At 42.0% G+C, this 15819-nt stretch overlaps 1 protein-coding gene across 8 annotated transcripts in view; it reads right to left on the bottom strand.

Annotated features, from left to right (window-relative positions):
- The window catches only part of Lcor (ligand dependent nuclear receptor corepressor), a 114391-nt gene extending 100208 nt beyond the window's left edge, over positions 1–14183 (bottom strand). Inside the window, exons 1-2 of one of the 8 annotated variants that reach the window (XM_035441835.1) lie at positions 14159–14183; positions 12891–12964 (exon numbers count right to left, since the gene is read on the bottom strand). Coding sequence is in view for 3 of the 8 variants with exons in the window: in XM_035441834.1 (XP_035297725.1) it covers positions 12532–12682 (151 nt within the window). In the remaining 5 variants the exon portion in view is untranslated. The other 7 variants (XM_027407331.2, XM_027407328.2, XM_027407330.1 and 4 more) reach the window with 7 other exon arrangements.
- Positions 14184–15819: the final 1636 nt, after the last annotated feature.

Consider the following 15819-nt stretch of genomic DNA (forward strand, 5'->3'; position numbering starts at 1 on the left):
GGCTGGCCTCGAACTCACAGAGATCTGCCTGCTTCCACCTCCCGAGCGATGGGATTAAAGGCGTGCGCCACCAATGCCCAGTCGCCAAAATACATTCTTTTATACTCTGGCTTTTGCCTCATATTTACTATAGGGATCTTATTTTGTGTTCACTGTTGGTTCAAAGGAGCTGTAGTCTTTTGTAGTCTTTTAGAGTCAAACTCTTGAGAATTAACTTCAGCTAAACAGTAACTTAGACTCTAAATTATAGAGTTCAATACATACAATCAATCAAATTATTATGTAAAAGAAAAATATTCTGTATTTGTAAATGTCAAACCTGTAAATTCCAAAGGAACTAAAAATCCCCATAAAATGGATAGAACTAGAAGAAACCATTCTCAGCGAAGTAACCTAATCACAAAAAGACAAACATGCTATGTACTCACTCATATGTGGATTTTAGACATAGAGTAAAGGATTACCACCCTACAATCCACACTGCCAGAGAAGCTAGTAAACAAGGAGGACCCTAAGAGAGACATACATGGTGCCCTGGAGAAGGGGAAAGGGTCAAGATCCCCTGAGCAAATTGAGAGCACAGGTAGAGGGAGGAGGGAGCTACAAGAATGAGAAGGGAAGAAGAGGAAGGATGCAGAGGTCATGAGGGAGCAGAAAGGTCGAGGCAAGTGTAGATTAGAAGAAAGGACATATGATAGGTAGGGTTTTAGTTGGGGGGATGGGAGGGGAGGATGGGAGGGAGAAGGGAACTGGGATTGTCATGTAAAACAATCTTCTTTCTAATTCAAATAAAATCATAGTTTGCATTCCTCATCAAGAAGATTCATTCATTCAGGGTTCCCTATCACCTATGCAGATTACTTAAAAGAAAGATTTACTTGTGTGTGTGTGTGAATGAGTATTTGCTTGCATGAATGTATATGCACTGTGTGTGAACAGTGCTATGGAGATCAGAGGGTGACACTGGATTCCCTGCAACTGGAGCTACAGAGGCCACACATGTGCCAGGAACTGAACCTAGGTCCTTGGCAAGAGCAGCCAGTGCTCTAAACTTCTAAGCCATTTCTCCAACCCCAGTCTGCTTTCTTAGAAAAGTAACTCCTTCCTTAAGTCTTCTCACCTGATACGGAAAATTCTACTTTCTTCTTGTTGTTCCTGTTGATACAATTAGCTTTCACTAATAAAACATGCTAATCCCTGGTCTGGATGTATTGAAGCAGGCCTAGGACAAGGGGACCAGAAGGATGCTATCTTTCAGTAAGACTACATTTGTAATCATAAGCCATAGATCATTCTGAAACTGTATTCACTATATACATGTGGGTTTCTAACTCTGTCTTTTATTTTAAGCAGAATATTTTATAATGTAATATGGGGAAAATTATAAATAGTAAATATGCATACAAATAAAATGTGGTTGTACAAGTCTCAAAAAGAAAATCGCTTTGCAACTTGTTTCTTTTAGTTGTTATACCAAAGCTTTAATACTTCTCAAAAATTTTTGGAAAATCCTATTTTATTTTACCTTTATGTATTCTCTTTCCAGAAGAGAATCCATATCTAGATAATATAAATTAGGTACTGAAAAAAAAAAGTATAACTAAAGATCACCATGAAGTTTCCAATAGATAAGTAGTAAGATTTTATTTAGCACAGTAACCACTGAACACTGGTGAAATATTAACAAAACTTCTTTTTATAAGATATGTGTAAGTTCTACTAAAAACATGTGAAAATGAACACTTTAAAGGATTTACTCAGTAATTATAATCAAAGATTTACCTAGTTTTTATAGTCCGCCTATGACTTTGGTGGTGCATGCCTTGAATCCCAGCACTGGGGAGGCAGAGGCAGGTGGATCTCTGTGAGTTTGAGGACAGCCTGGTCTACAGAGAAAGTTCCAGCACAACCTCGAATGCAATACAGAGAAACCCTGTCTCAAAAAAAAAAAAAAGAAAAAAGAAAAAAAAAAAAAGACCACCTATGATTGGAGAGTCATTTTATTATGATCAGACAAGCCCATTTAAACAAGTTAAACTGTCAGCTAACTTAATAACTCAATGAAAATCTGAGTAACTAAAAACATGAGACTGATATTTATGTAATTAATCATGCACTCATGCACAGAAAGCCACATTTCAACACAAGACAGTACAAACATTTACATTCCTCTGATGTTTTTATTTGAAATGAAAACAAGGTACTTTCCATTTTTTGTGATGAAAATGTCTCCCTATTACCTTCATCACATAACCCTGTGCCTGTGTATAAAGCATTACTGTATCAAGATCTATGTCCTATTATTAGAACAGGGTATTATTTTCAAACATTTGCCACATCTCTAAGGACACAGTAGCACACGCCTTTAATTCTAGAACTTGGGAGGCAGAGGCAGATGGACTTCTGTGAATTCAAGGCCAGTCTGGTATACATGAGTTCCAGGCCAGTCAAGGCTATTACAAAACTTCTCCCTTCCCCTTCCTCCCTCCAAACCCTCCCATATACCCTTTCCATCAAGATCCTGTCTAAAAAACAAAGTTGCCAAATCTCTCCTTTCCCTTCTCAGGGATGTACTCAATCGATTTTGCCCGGTTTGCTCCTCCAACCTTATCCCTGTCACCAGTATCTGGGAAGGGTGTGAAAAAGTGAGGTTCCTCCACAGATACTCTAGCACCTTTGTTGGAGACCCCAGTGCTATCAACTAAGTTGGTCCACACAATGGCCAAACTTAAGGTCTGACATCAGTACCACCTGGACCTCTTAAACTTTCCTTCGTTTATGCTCAAATCTTGCTTGATGATAAATGATCATCCCATGAAAGAAAATTAAGCCAATGGAAACATTCAGCTCAGAAGCCTGTTTTCTGGATATCATTTTTAGAAGATTTTTTTAAAACAAGAGAAAGAAAGACAAATAGGATTCCAGCTACTAAAGAGAAGGTAACAAGGCATTCTATTTCAGGCCACAGGATAACAGAGTAATCCTATACAGGTTATGGCAATATTATGGAAGGACAAATCAGAATTATTTAAGTAACAAAAACAGATATGTAATCAGGGAAACAAAGAGCATAGAAAAATAAATTCCAATCCCAGCCCTAGCACTATTCAAGATTATTATGAAATATAAATTAAATTTTTAAATCTCTTCAGCCTTGCTTCTCTACCATTCTTTAACTATGAACAAAAGTCTCAATCTCTTTAATCCTATTCTGCACCTGTGAAAATGATGTTAAAGTCAAAGGGCTCTATCTAGTACAGTATATGCTAGCTTTTTAGAAATATCACTAGCCAGACATGTTGGTATACACCCTGCCTTTAATCCCAGCATTCAGGAGGCAGAGGCAGGCAGATCTATCTCTATGACTTCAAGGCCTGTCTGGTCTAAATCCAGGACAGCCAAGGAAGGCTACATTGTGAAACCCTGTCTTCAAGAGGAAAAAAAAAGAAAGATAGCTAAGGAAGATTGATCTTAGGAAACAAAAACTTGTCTTCTCCATACTATAGTAATATTCCCCACTTCCATCTTTTTCCTTCTCTGACTTTTTGAGACAGGACCCTGCTGTGTAGACCAGGCTGGCCTGGAACTCTCAATCTTTCTGCCTCCACCTCTGGAGTGCTGGGGTTACAGTTATATACTACCCCACCTGGCATCATACATGTAAGTTTATTCACGAGCCACACATAGTGTATAACTTGTGTGTACTCTTGGGAAGTAGAGGCAGGACAATAAGAAGTTCAACCAGCCTACACAGTGAATATGAGGTCAACTTGTGCTACACAAAACACTATCTCAAAATTTTTTGATTCATTATGAATCAATCAATAGTGGAAGGCAGATGAGAAGAAGTTGATGGTATCTTACAATAGGCTTGTAAAAAGAAATTATGCATATAGATTATATAAAGTTATACACACACAAGACATACAGTATCAAATATGGTGTCTAAGACTTGCTTCAAAATAATTCAAAACTTTACATAAACTTCAGTTCATGGGACTCTGTTGACCATAGGCACCAGGCACACACAATGGTACACATACATGCATGTAGGCAAAACACTCATACACAGAAAATTAATACTCATCTGTAGACCCTGAATGCTACACTGCTGACTGCCCGGCAAAAAGTGTCCACTAGTACAATAATGCCAAATCTGCTATGCAAGACACCAACTGCTTTCTAATCGTATTTGAGGCCCACTCCACAAAAGGAAATTCATGTCTGGTACTGTAAACCTGGCCAAAACCCATGGCTGGGGAGGCTGTAGTATCTAACAGAGAAGCCACTATTACTGTTTTGCTAAATGCACATATTGTACCCATCAAATTGCCCTCTAAATATTTATGTTTACACCCATAAATTAGTGCTGTTGTCAGCACTGGTCTGAAAAGCTGCTTTTTGCATTAGGTCATTGGTGGTCACTAAGGAGACTCACAACTAGTTCAAGTGCTGAGAGTAGCAGCTGTTGAATGCTCAGGCCTAAATCAAGATATCTACAGCATCCTTTCCAAGACTCAGAGAACATCACACACAAAGCAAAAGAAAAGAATGTAAGAACCACCAGAAGACAACCAGTGTTGTAGAACTGTCTTCAGGGCATAAAACAGTCACTGTGCTCTTGAAGTAAGATGTGATCACCTGCACAAAACCCACGCAACATGTGGCCTATAAGTGTTGCAGAATAGTTTAACTATGCAAAGATGTGGCTGCCTTTGTTTATGTCATAGAATATTTATGTTAATGTGTTGCATTTGTTTAATTATGTAAAAATGTGTTGCTGTTTTACCTTGCCTGCCTAAGGCACCTGATTGGTCTACTAAAAAGATGAATGGCCAATATTGAGGGGAGGTATACTCAGGACTTCTGGGCAGGAAGGATAAGTAGGAGGAGGAATTTAGGCTGGGGGGAATAAAGAGAAGAGATACCACAGGTGCCAGACAGACAGACACTGAAGAAGCAGGACAGTAGGACATATAGAATGAAAGACAGGCAAAAAGAAACCTCAGGCAACATTTAGATGACAAGAAACATGTTAAATTAAATTAAAAGAGCTAGTGGGACAAGCCTAAGCTAAGGCTGAGAGCATTCATAATTAATAATAAGTCTCTGTGTGTAAAGATATTTTGTTTATGATCTAACAAATAAAACTTGCCTGAAGAGCAAACTACAAAACTAGCCACACTAGTTAGGTATAGTGGCCAGGTAGTGGTGACACACACCTTTAATCACAGCACTTAGGAGACAGAGGCAGACAGATCTCTCGTTAGTTCAAGACCACTCTGGGCTACATGAAACTGAATCTGTTTAAATGAGAAACAGAGCTCACTCAAAGGTGATCCCAGCACTTGCAGTGACATGCCTTTAATCCCAGCACCAGGAAGGTAGAGACAGGAGTGATACAGCTGGGCAGAGAGAAGAATATAAAACAGGATGAGACAGGAGCTCAGACAGTCTAGACAGTGCAGTCTGAGGAGCAGTGTGGTTTAAGCAATCTGAGAATGCAGTCTGAAAGGACACAATCCCCACATTGGTCTGAGCATTCTCTGTAGCTCCAAAGCTACAGAGAAACCTGTCTCGAAAAACCAAAAAAAAAAAAAAAAAGAGCAATCAGCACGCTACACTTATTTATTTGATTGGTTGGTTGTTTTGTTTTTGTCTTCTGAGGCAGGCTCTCATTACGTAGCCCTAGCCAGCCTGGAGCTCAATATACAGACCAGACTAGTCTCGAACTCAGAGATCTACCTGTTCTGCCTCCAGAGTGCTGGCCAGCTAGGGTTCTTAACCCCTGACCATCCTCTCTAGCCTCATAACAAACCATTTAAAAAAGAGACTTATTTACTTTTATGCGTATAAGTGTTTTGTCTCATGACGTGGTGACCTAGCAAGTCAGAAGAGGGTATCAGATCCCCTGGAACTAGACTTACAAATGATTGTGAGCTAAAATGTGGGTGCTGGGAACCAAATCCAGGCCCTCTGGAAGAGCAACAAGTGCTCTTTTTTTTTTTTGGTTTTTCGAGACAGGGTTTCTCTGTGTAGCTTTGGAGCCTATCCTGGCACTTGCTCTGGAGACCAGGCTGGCCTTGAACTCACAGAGATACACCTGCCTCTGCCTCCCGAGTGCTGGGATTAAAGGAGTGTACCACCAGCCCCAGGCAACAAGTGCTCTTAACCACACTACTAAACCATCCTCCCAGCAGCCAACAAATTATTTTTTAATATTTACCTTCACTATCTAACATTTCTAAATAAAAACAATGAAACAGATGTAAGTTTTCTAGAAAGTATAAAATGCCCAGGCACTGGCACACACCTTTACTGTGGCACTTGGGAAGCAAAGGCAAGCAATTCTTGAGTTCAAGGCCAGCCTAAACTACATTATACAGTAAGACCTATCTCAAAAAGCAAAACACAACCAGAAAAGAAAGCTGTTCTTCTGTAAACAGAGAATGGTGGTAAAAATGGGTTTTCTGATACTTATTCATTTCTGTGCTAACTTTTAAGCAATTAGTAGGTTTAATTTCTAGTATTTGGGTAAAGTTCAGAGGCTGTAAAGACAGGTCATTTGGCTGCTATAACTGCAGTTATACTGTGATAGTTTCAGTACAAATACAAGGTAAAACTGCAATATTTTTCTTTAACATGAAATGACAATTGTATTATTAATCTCTGGCCTCCTCACCAAAATTTAAAATGTCAGTCTAAACACCACTGGTTATATCCACTTCTTTTAGCAACCCCTTGACACATCTGCTCCTATGATTAACAAATGTACATCACACAAAACTAGATCCTTCTATTACTCTGAATTTTAAGAATTTTACAATGACTTCATTTACAAATTCCTAAGAAGCATGTAAAAATAATACTGGTTTTATTTCTATAATTTTATTGGCTTTTATTTCAGAAAAAACTGAGCTACTCAAATAATTCTCTTCAACAAAATAGATTGAATGTGAAACAAAAGAAATAAAAACAAGACAAAAATCATTAGAAGCTGTCAATCACTACTATCTAGCTTTCCTAACTTGCCCCTCACAATCCATAAGCAAAAGATCTGCATGGTATAATTTTGTCACATACCTCATCCAATGCTCAATTTCATTTTTAAGGCCTCATGACAAGCTGGACATGGGGGCTAAGGGTTCACTACTGCAATCCCAGAACTCCAGAAGGTAAGACAGGAAGACTGCTAGCTCAAAAACTGGTATGTTACATATACAGTGAGACCCTGTCTCATAAAAACCGAAACCAGGACATCATTTCCCCTGGTACTTTGTAGTCCATCAAACCTACCTAACTAGAACATCAGAGAAATTGGAAGCTGACAAGATAGCTCTGTGGCCGAGAGTACTCACTGCTCTTCCAAAGAGTTTGATCCAAGTACCCACAGGGTGCTCTCTTCTACCTCCCATGGGCACTGGACACACATGATGCAGACATACATGCATGTAAAACACCTATACCCATACAATAAAAGTAAATATATCTTTTTTTTATCAGAGAAAATAAATGTTCAAAAATACTCAAAATTCTTTGAGAAGAAAATAATCTAACTTCCCATAAACTATTTAACTTGTCAGGTTTCTAGTTTAGTAAAATGAAAATAAAAACATAATCTTAAAAGTTTAAAGCTTAAGCCAGGCATAGTAGCACAAATCTTTAAACCTTATACTAAGGAGGTAGGCATTAGTTGGATCTCTTTGGGGTCCATGCCAGCCAGAGCTACGTAGTAAAACCCTACCTCAAAATTCATAGACAAAATTCCATAACAGAACACTTTATTATTCAAAACGCAGGGAAAAAAAGTTTTGATTAAAGAGGAATACCATATTATCTGTGGTGTTTTTACTCCTTTAAAAAGGAATTTAGGGCTGGAGAGATGGCTCAGCAGTGAAGAGCACTGGCTGTTCTTCCAGAGGACAGGGGTTCATTCCCAGCACCCACATGGCAGCTCATAACTGTAACTCAAGTTCCAGGGGATCTGACACCTCACATAAACAAATATCCAAAAAAATTTGCATATGCTGGGCTGGAGATGGCTCAGAGGTTAAGAGCACCAACTGCTCTTCCAGAGGTCCCGAGTTCAATTCCCAGCAACCACATGGTGGCTCACAACCATCTGTAATGAGATCTGGTGCCCTCTTCTGGTGTGCAGATATACATGGAAGCAGAATGTTGTATACATAATAAATAAATAAAATCATAAAAAAAATCGCCAATGCACATAAAATAAAAATAAATCATTTTAAAAAGCAGAAATTTAGAAGATTCGGATAGCAAGATGTAGCTGTATGTTATGCAATGCCTTAAAATAACTAATAACTTTACTGATTTATATAGGTAAAATACTTAAGTAATTCTTTATTGAAAACTTCCATCTCACTCTGCTTATTCCATTGCTTATACCCATTATTCCTCTTACAAGCTATGCTGCAGTTTAGCTTTCACTACTGTACATCTATTTACATGCTAAGACATATATACTGACATGGGTCTAGTATTCAGAATACATAAAGAACTCTTACAATTCAACAGTAATAACCAAACTGCAAAGGGGATAATAGATGTAAACAAACATTTTCTGAAGACAAATGGCCTATGAACACAATAAAGGATGTCTAATATCATCAGTCACTAACTCACAGAAAATAAACAATGACATACTAATTCATCCTAAGATATCCATAATTTTAAAAAAAACAAGGAAAAAAGATGAACTGGGCAAAAACAGACAATAAAAAAATGCTGCCGTGCACTTAGAAAAATATTGGAACATTTAAATAATGATGGTAGGAATGTAAAGTATCCTCAAACAGTTTGGAAAATGGTAAACTCAAACAGTTAAAACAAGCTGGGCAGAGGTAGCACATGCCTTTAATCCCAGCACTCGCAAGGCAGAGGCAGGCGGATCTCTGTGAGTTCGAGGCCAGCCTAGAGCGAGTTCCAGAACAGCCTCCAAACTAACAGAGAAACCCTGTCTCGAAAAAAAAAAAAAAAAAAAAAAAAAAAAAGAAAAAATTATTTTATTACATGTGAATTCTATTTCAATTTAAAATTTTCAGGGATACATTCCTGTATACAAGAGACAGACAACAAAATGAAAACAAGCTAATGGTTTATAATGGAATTATGCCCCAAGCAATGTGCAAGAACATAGAATAGTTTTTTTTTTTTTTTAAGGGGTGGGGAGGTACTTTCAGATAAATTAAAATATAGTATATAGAGGAATGACGTTAAGTATTCAACTTGAAAGTAAATAGTCAAGTGTGGTGGCATACAACTGTAATTACAACACTCAGAAAATGGAAGCAAGAGAATCAGAAATTCAAGGTTAGCCTTGGCTATAAAGTAAACTTGAAACCAGCCTAGGTTACATGAGAACCTGCCTCAGAAGAAAAACAGCTTTGGGGCTCGGTGTGGCCAGTCAGGCCTTTAATCCCAGCACCTACAAATCAGAGGCAGGTGGATTTCTATGAGTTTGAGGACAGCCTGGTCTACAGAGTAAAACAAAGTTCTAGGACAGTCACACATAGTGAATCCTGTCTCAAAACAAAACAAAAAAGGCAGGGTCTCACTATGTAGACCAGACAGACTGGCCTCAATCTGAGAGATCCGTTGGACAGCCTCTGCCTCACAAGTGCTGAGATTAAAGGCATGTACCAGCACAGCCAGCTAAATTCCACTTAATATTTAAAAATTCCTTCACAAACATGTCCCCTCCCATTAATCATGAATTGCAGCTTAAATTGACAACTTGTTCTTTTCCATTTTGCTCCTAACTCTCAGGAATACAATAATTTCCAAATAGATCAAAATGAATGTCACCTCCATGAAGCCCTCCTTCAGTCTAGAATACCCCCACACACCACTCATCTGTACCATTACACTACACATTTTGACTTGTACAATAAACTATATATACTTCCTGTAAAAACTGAAAGTTCAAATAAGACCCAATGTTTGTAAGCTAATTTAAAACAACAAAAGCCCCACAACTAAAAGCTCCTGAAATTTAGAGCTGTGACCTCAATTTTTGTCCAGAATGTCTTTTTTTTTTTTAAGGCAGTTAGCTTAATAAATATTTAAGTGACTTAATCACTTAGCTGTAGCTTCCATTCTAGGTAACAGCACTAAACTCCAGTTGCTAAGGGACTGGATAGGTATGCTCTCAAGTGACCCTCCCCCCCCAACATGAAATGATCAATTCTTTTGTTTGTTTGGTTGGTTGGTTTTGGTTTTTGGAGATGGCATTTCTGTGTAGCTTTGATTGTCCTGGAGCTCCATCTGTAAACTAGACTGGTCTCAAATTGCAGAGATCTGTCTGCCTCTGCCTCCCAAGAGTGTTGAGATGAAAGATGTGAGCAACCAACATCCAGTCTAAATAATCAATTCTTACTATTAGAAAATTCAAGGCCATCCTGTGTAACTCATTAGGGTTAAAAACTGGCATTATCAAATACTTCTAGAATTGTTGCAGCTATAAACACATTTGATAGAATCAGAGTTACCTGAAATACCTTTCCATGAGTCAAAGAGACTTATCCTGTCCTTTTTTAGGCAAACTACAACTACTTTTTCCCACACGAGGGAGAGCTTGAGAATAAGCAAGGTTAAAGGGCAGACTAGCAATATGCAGCATCAAATAAGAGACCAGACAGGCCCTGAACTTGGATGGACCCCATCAACAGCCGCCAAAGTAAACAAACACCATGCCTAAAAAAACTGTCTGAACCCAGTACAGGTCTGTTCCAATCCAAAGTGCTTAAATATAGGTTTGGGGTTTGGAGAAGCTGGGATTTCAGGTTTTCAGATTATGGATGCACAGTCAGTAAAATCCTGGCAAACATTCCAAAATCTGAAAAACAAGTATTTCAAACACTTCTGACCTCAAGTACTTCAAAGAGATACTCAATCTGTATTAACTAATTCAACTAAACTTACTACTAACTACGTAATACTTGTCTTCCAGACACCACTGACATCTTACTCCCTCCTTGCCAAAAACAGTAAAAAGGAAAATTAAATCTGGAAATAACTGAAACTTCATTTCTAACATGAAGATTGCTATAAATGTTTCACTTAAAAATCAAACACCCCTAAAATGCTGAGACAATTAACCAAGAGAATCAGATAGATTAACTGTGCAGAACCAATCCTACTAAAATAACAGGAATTATTTTATCTCATAGTAAACAGCACAGCTCCTTTGAACTACATATAGGCCGATGCCAGCCCTTTAAAATACAAACCACATAACACAACTTAAAAGGCTCCCCTTAGAGAACAAATCTACATATAACAAAAGAGAAAACATGATGCCCAACTGACTTTAGTTGAGCAACTATTGATAAGCATTAGTACTGAAAACACCATCTGTACTGTGGACTCTTAAGAGTTCCAAAACATCACCTAAAAAGTAGAAGTCTGGAGTTCAAGAATACTCTAAGAATAAACTGATCACCGACTCAAAACATTCTCCAAAAAACTGATATGATTTTGATGCTCAACTGAGGTGTTTACAGGAGGATTTTATTAGGCACAAAACAAAACAGAAGCAGTTATCAGCCACTAATGCAGTTACTGCTAAGAAAGGGGAGTTAATCAGAAAGCAAGGATTTTAAAGCGAACAGCACAGGATAACTTATTGAAATAATTTAAACAAAAGCTGTATCAACAGAAGAAATTTACAGGGTTGCATTTCTCAGTCCTACCATCTTTTAAACACTAAAAAGCCCTCCAGAACACAATCAACCACTAAGGGTGAAACCAACACTACAAAAACTAAAAATCCTTCTAAATAATTTCAGTCTTTTACATTAGCCAAGAAGTCTGAAAACGCCTGAATTTGATGTTTCTCAAAACCTGCCATGTACACTTTTACCTGACGATGACAAATAAGGTAATTCCTAAGTGCTTAAGCCCATGTCACATTGTAGCAAATGTGTGACAGGTCGTGAAAAATAAAACAAGCAGAAGCAGAACAGAGCAAAAAGCCTGTTTCCTGGAGGGCTTGGATTGGCAAGAGGGAAATTTTAACCAGTATTCACAAGGTAAATCACACCCCCTCCCAAAAAAAAAAAAGGTTCACATTTTTTTTTACCCAAGTATACATTTTTAAAAATCTGTACAATCAAAGTGGTATCAGTTACCTTACCGCATTGTTGCCTGCTAATTACGTTTGATGTCTCAGTCTAAGACCTTAATAAATTTGCATTACCCATTTTCATAACGAAATAGTGCAAAAATGGCAGTGCTTATTTTCCCTAAGTAAAGATTACCTTATTTTTCACTTGTTTGAAGTTTTAGTTTTGCTTTTACGTCTATTATAGGAAACATCCCTTGTGGGACATTGTAAAGGGCAGACCCTCCTGTCAAGCCAGAAGGCTCAAACACAAAGACTGAGCTAACCAAGTGCTGTAATTCTTCCAAATTGAGCCTCTCCACACCCCCTCCACCCTTCCCCCCAACAGATATGTCTATTAAATCAGTGTCTGTTCTCCCCCTCGCACAACAAAGAGAACTTCTCACCGCATGAAATTGCCGCTGAATGGACACCAGAAAGCAGGATTTGCATAATTCCTTCCAACGAAACCCCGTCGGGAAGGAGGGGACCAGGGGCCCAAGCGGACGGACAGAATCTCCCAGGTTCTGCTGAGGAAGATCTGATTCCCAAGAACATGCCCCACCGACATGGGGGGCTGGAATTCCGAGCCTCCCGGAGGACTGGGCGTGGGGGACAGAGGACGACGAGAGGGCATTTCCCCACACATCAGCAGCACCGAAGCAGGGACGGGGAAATAACAATGCTGGGGACATTCGAGTCAAACACAAGAATGGACAGGGGCTAGGGGGCGGCGGGTGGAGCAGACACCACACGGGCCACTTACTTTTTGGAGGGGGGTTAAATATGTGAGTTAAGCCCTTATGGTCCCGCCGGCCGCCGCACAGAGGGAAACGGGACCTTAGGAGAGAAAAACAGACAAAACGCACAGTGTAAGAGGTGCAGCCCCGCCGCCCGGCCCCTCCCGGGCGCCCCGGTCCATGCTCCCTCCCCCCCCCGGGAAGCGCGCCTCCCCGGCCCCCGTGCTCAGCCGAGGGACGAGCGCGACCCCGCCTCCCCGCCGCGCACACGCCAAACACAAATCCGCACACACCGACCCGTGCGTCGAGGACTAACTCCCCGGCCGCCGCTGCCAGCAGAGGAAGTGCAGCCGCTGCCCCCCGCGGCCATGACACCCCACTTGGCTCGATCGCTCGCTCGCTCAGGCGGACGCGGGGCCTGTGACAGCTCCGGCTCCCTCCGCCCCCATCTCCACCTCACGCCTCGCACACGCCCGAGCGCCGCCGCGCGTGCCCGCGGGCGCGCCGCCCGCGTGGGGGAGGGGCGCGGGACGGGACGAGGGCAGGTGGGGCGACCTCGCGCGTCCCGGCGCGCTAGCGGCGGGCGGCGGCGGCGGCGGGCCCGGCGTCCACAATGCGCCGCTGAGGCGAGGCCGCGCGCCCAGCCGCCCGCCAGCCGAGGGGAGGGCGCGGCGGCGGCGGCGCGCGCCCGCGCCCCGCGCTCGCGCTCACGCTCCGGGGGGTGGGGGAGGGGGCCGAGCCCGGGAGGGCGCGCGGGGCCGGAGCGCCGCGGCCGCTGCCCTGTTCCCTCCCACGCACGGGCGGCCGTCGGCCGGGCGGCCCGGACACGGGTGGAGAGCCTCACCTACACAGTGGATGAGCTTGTGGCGCCACGAGTCCAGTTCTTGCCGAAAGCCGCGTCTCTCAACGGAGCATTGCTGCCGCCTACACACCCTCGCCATCTTCTGCCGCCCGCCCGGCCCTGCCTCCGCCGCGGCCCCGCGCACGCCCAGCCGCGTCGCCCGGGGCCGCGCACGCACCGGTGGCCTGGGCGTCGCGCCGCCCGGGCGGCGCGGGGGCAAGGCCGCCCTCACCTCCCGGTGGCCCGCGGTGGCCCGGGTGCCCGCTCCAGCTCCGCCCTCCCGGCGTCCCCGCGCACTGGCAGCCCCGGGACGGCGCCTTCGCACGCCGGCGTCCCGTCCCCGCGCCGCCCTCGCTCACTCGCACGCTCGCACGCTCGCCAGCAAGGCCACGGCTGCCCCGGCCCTCCCCGGGGCTTTTGGTTTTTAAACTAGTCCCATCTATCACTTCCAACCTGACTATCGCCCGACGCCAACTGTTGCAAGTTCCGCACCACTGCTGCTCTCGAAACTGGCCCTCCCGGGAGGGAGCGCCGTGGAGGAGCAGGCTGGGGAATAAATGCCCGGATGCCCCTGGAGGCACTGAGCCCCGAGGTTTGCAAAGGTGAAGTGTGTAATTCAGCTTTAAGTTATCGGAATACTTCGCCGATATTCGTAAGCCCAATTTTTTTTTTTTAAGCAAAAGACGCGAATAAGGCAAATAAAAAAAAAGCCTACGGGGTTTCTCTAGTAAAACTGATCATAGCTGAAACTTTTCGGAGGGCTGAGAATAATTGTGCTAATAGAGAATGGATTTCAAACGACGGCTTAAAGAGTGTGTTAAGACAATACCCCCCAGATCCGTAGTTCAGGAAAGGACTCAAACATTTCTACTAGGATTTTCTGGTGCCTTCTGGGAAATTAAACCACCTTGCTCCGGTAGCTATATGTCCCGTTTAAATATAACATTATTAATTACTTGGTTTATTTGAAAGAGAGAGGAACGAGCAAAAAGGAAATAGAAAAAGAAAAAACGGAAACAACTCTATACCAATACGGCTAGCTCCTTAAGACTGGCCTCTTTCCCACCCTTAGAGTTGAAGGACATGTTAAATGTTAAATGTTAAATTTCAATAATTATTGTAGGTAAAACAAAACCATCACTTGACCTCAAGTCATAACCCCACTGATGTATATCAAGTCAAGGGTTCTGGGTTTGTGGCACCGGAGGTGGTGTGACCCCCCCCCCGAACTATTTGGGTGGGTCTCTTGGGTAGGAGTGAGTGAGATGTATGAGTAGTAGGCACTTTTGTTCCTCCACCCCATCTTAAAGCCAATTAGATTTCCTCGGATCTCAAAAGCCCACACTGTCTGTCTCGTTGCTTTAAAACTATACCATCAGCCATGCATTGTGGTGCACACCTGCATTTTGGAAGGTTGAGAGGAAAAAGGGTAGCAAATCACAGGCCAGCCTGGGCATCATCAGACCCTGTCTCAAAACAAAGACTACTCTCAAATAAACAAGCTCTTCACAATTCACTGAGTTCTTATACTGTTAATACTACCCTGAGTTAGGAGCGGGAGAAGACGAAATTGAAATGAAAGCTTGCCATGAGTAAACCATTCTGTCCCCCATCACTCACTAGCATGAAACTCCCTTCTTCACCACTAGATGGTGGGTTTCAGTGCTGGAGATTCTTAAGCAACTTTCTGTGGTGGTTGGAGGAAGTGTTTCATAAAGGTTTTTTGTTGTTGTTTTTAGTACGTGAACAATGTGTAATTCTAAAAGTAATTAGTAATATCGTTTTTCAAATAACCACCCATGTATTTTAAAACAAATCAATCAAGGGTAATAATTTCTCAACATAATCTCTAAGAGTAGTGGGTTCTGAACCTTCCTAATGCTGCGACCATTTAATACAGTTCCTCATGCTGTGGTGACCCCCAACAATAAAATTATTTCCATTGCTACTTCATAACTGTAATTTTGCTACTGTTATGAATCATAATTAAATACATGTGAAGATTGGGGTTTACCGAAGGGCCCAAGACCCACAGGTTAAGAACTACTGTCTTAGAATCTCAAACATACAGATTCAGAGAATTCTAGGGGCTTCAGAGATTAAGTACAAGTTGA

The sequence above is a fragment of the Cricetulus griseus genome, chromosome 3 (genome assembly GCF_003668045.3).
Source record: "Cricetulus griseus strain 17A/GY chromosome 3, alternate assembly CriGri-PICRH-1.0, whole genome shotgun sequence".
Classification (NCBI taxonomy): domain Eukaryota; kingdom Metazoa; phylum Chordata; class Mammalia; order Rodentia; family Cricetidae; genus Cricetulus; species Cricetulus griseus.